Here is a 464-nt window from a genome sequence, read left to right on the forward strand (position 1 = left end):
AAAACAAAAAAACCCCCCCCCAAAAACAAAACAAACCACAACAAAACCAATCTCACCCCCCTCCAAAAAAAAACAACCAAAAATGCCTGAGTCACTAAATCATGACACATTGAAGCATGGACTTGAACAAAGACATTCCCAATTCTGGCTCTCTATCTACTATACATATCAAATAGATGTCTATTTTTTTGATAACATTCTGGACTTTTTACCCCTCAGAATGCTGACAATGGAAAAATAATACACAAAAATGAATACTTACTCTAACACCACCACCCATGATTGGGGGAGGGTGTGTTAACAGGTATTCAGTGGCTTGTTCCATAGTACTAGTATTTAATAAGGCCTCCATAGCATGTTCTCTTGTGAAGCCCATGTCCATTAGCTAGAATAAAAAAAGTCAAAACTATTCTTTATACACACACACACACACACACACACACACACACACACACACACACACA

The 464-nt window shown here is 37.7% G+C and overlaps 1 protein-coding gene across 1 annotated transcript in view; it reads right to left on the reverse strand.

The window, feature by feature from the left end:
- Positions 1-262: 262 nt before the first annotated feature.
- Positions 263-464, reverse strand: part of LOC114028067 (E3 ubiquitin-protein ligase HUWE1-like) — a gene marked incomplete at both ends in the record, with an annotated part of 9,718 nt that continues 9,516 nt past the window's right edge. The window contains one exon of the mRNA XM_027842261.1: positions 263-385. Coding sequence (XP_027698062.1) covers positions 263-385 — 123 coding nt within the window. The remainder of the gene's footprint in view (positions 386-464) is intronic.

Source organism: Vombatus ursinus, unplaced genomic scaffold, assembly GCF_900497805.2.
Source record: "Vombatus ursinus unplaced genomic scaffold, bare-nosed wombat genome assembly UNPS02004844.1, whole genome shotgun sequence".
Classification (NCBI taxonomy): Eukaryota; Metazoa; Chordata; class Mammalia; order Diprotodontia; family Vombatidae; genus Vombatus; species Vombatus ursinus.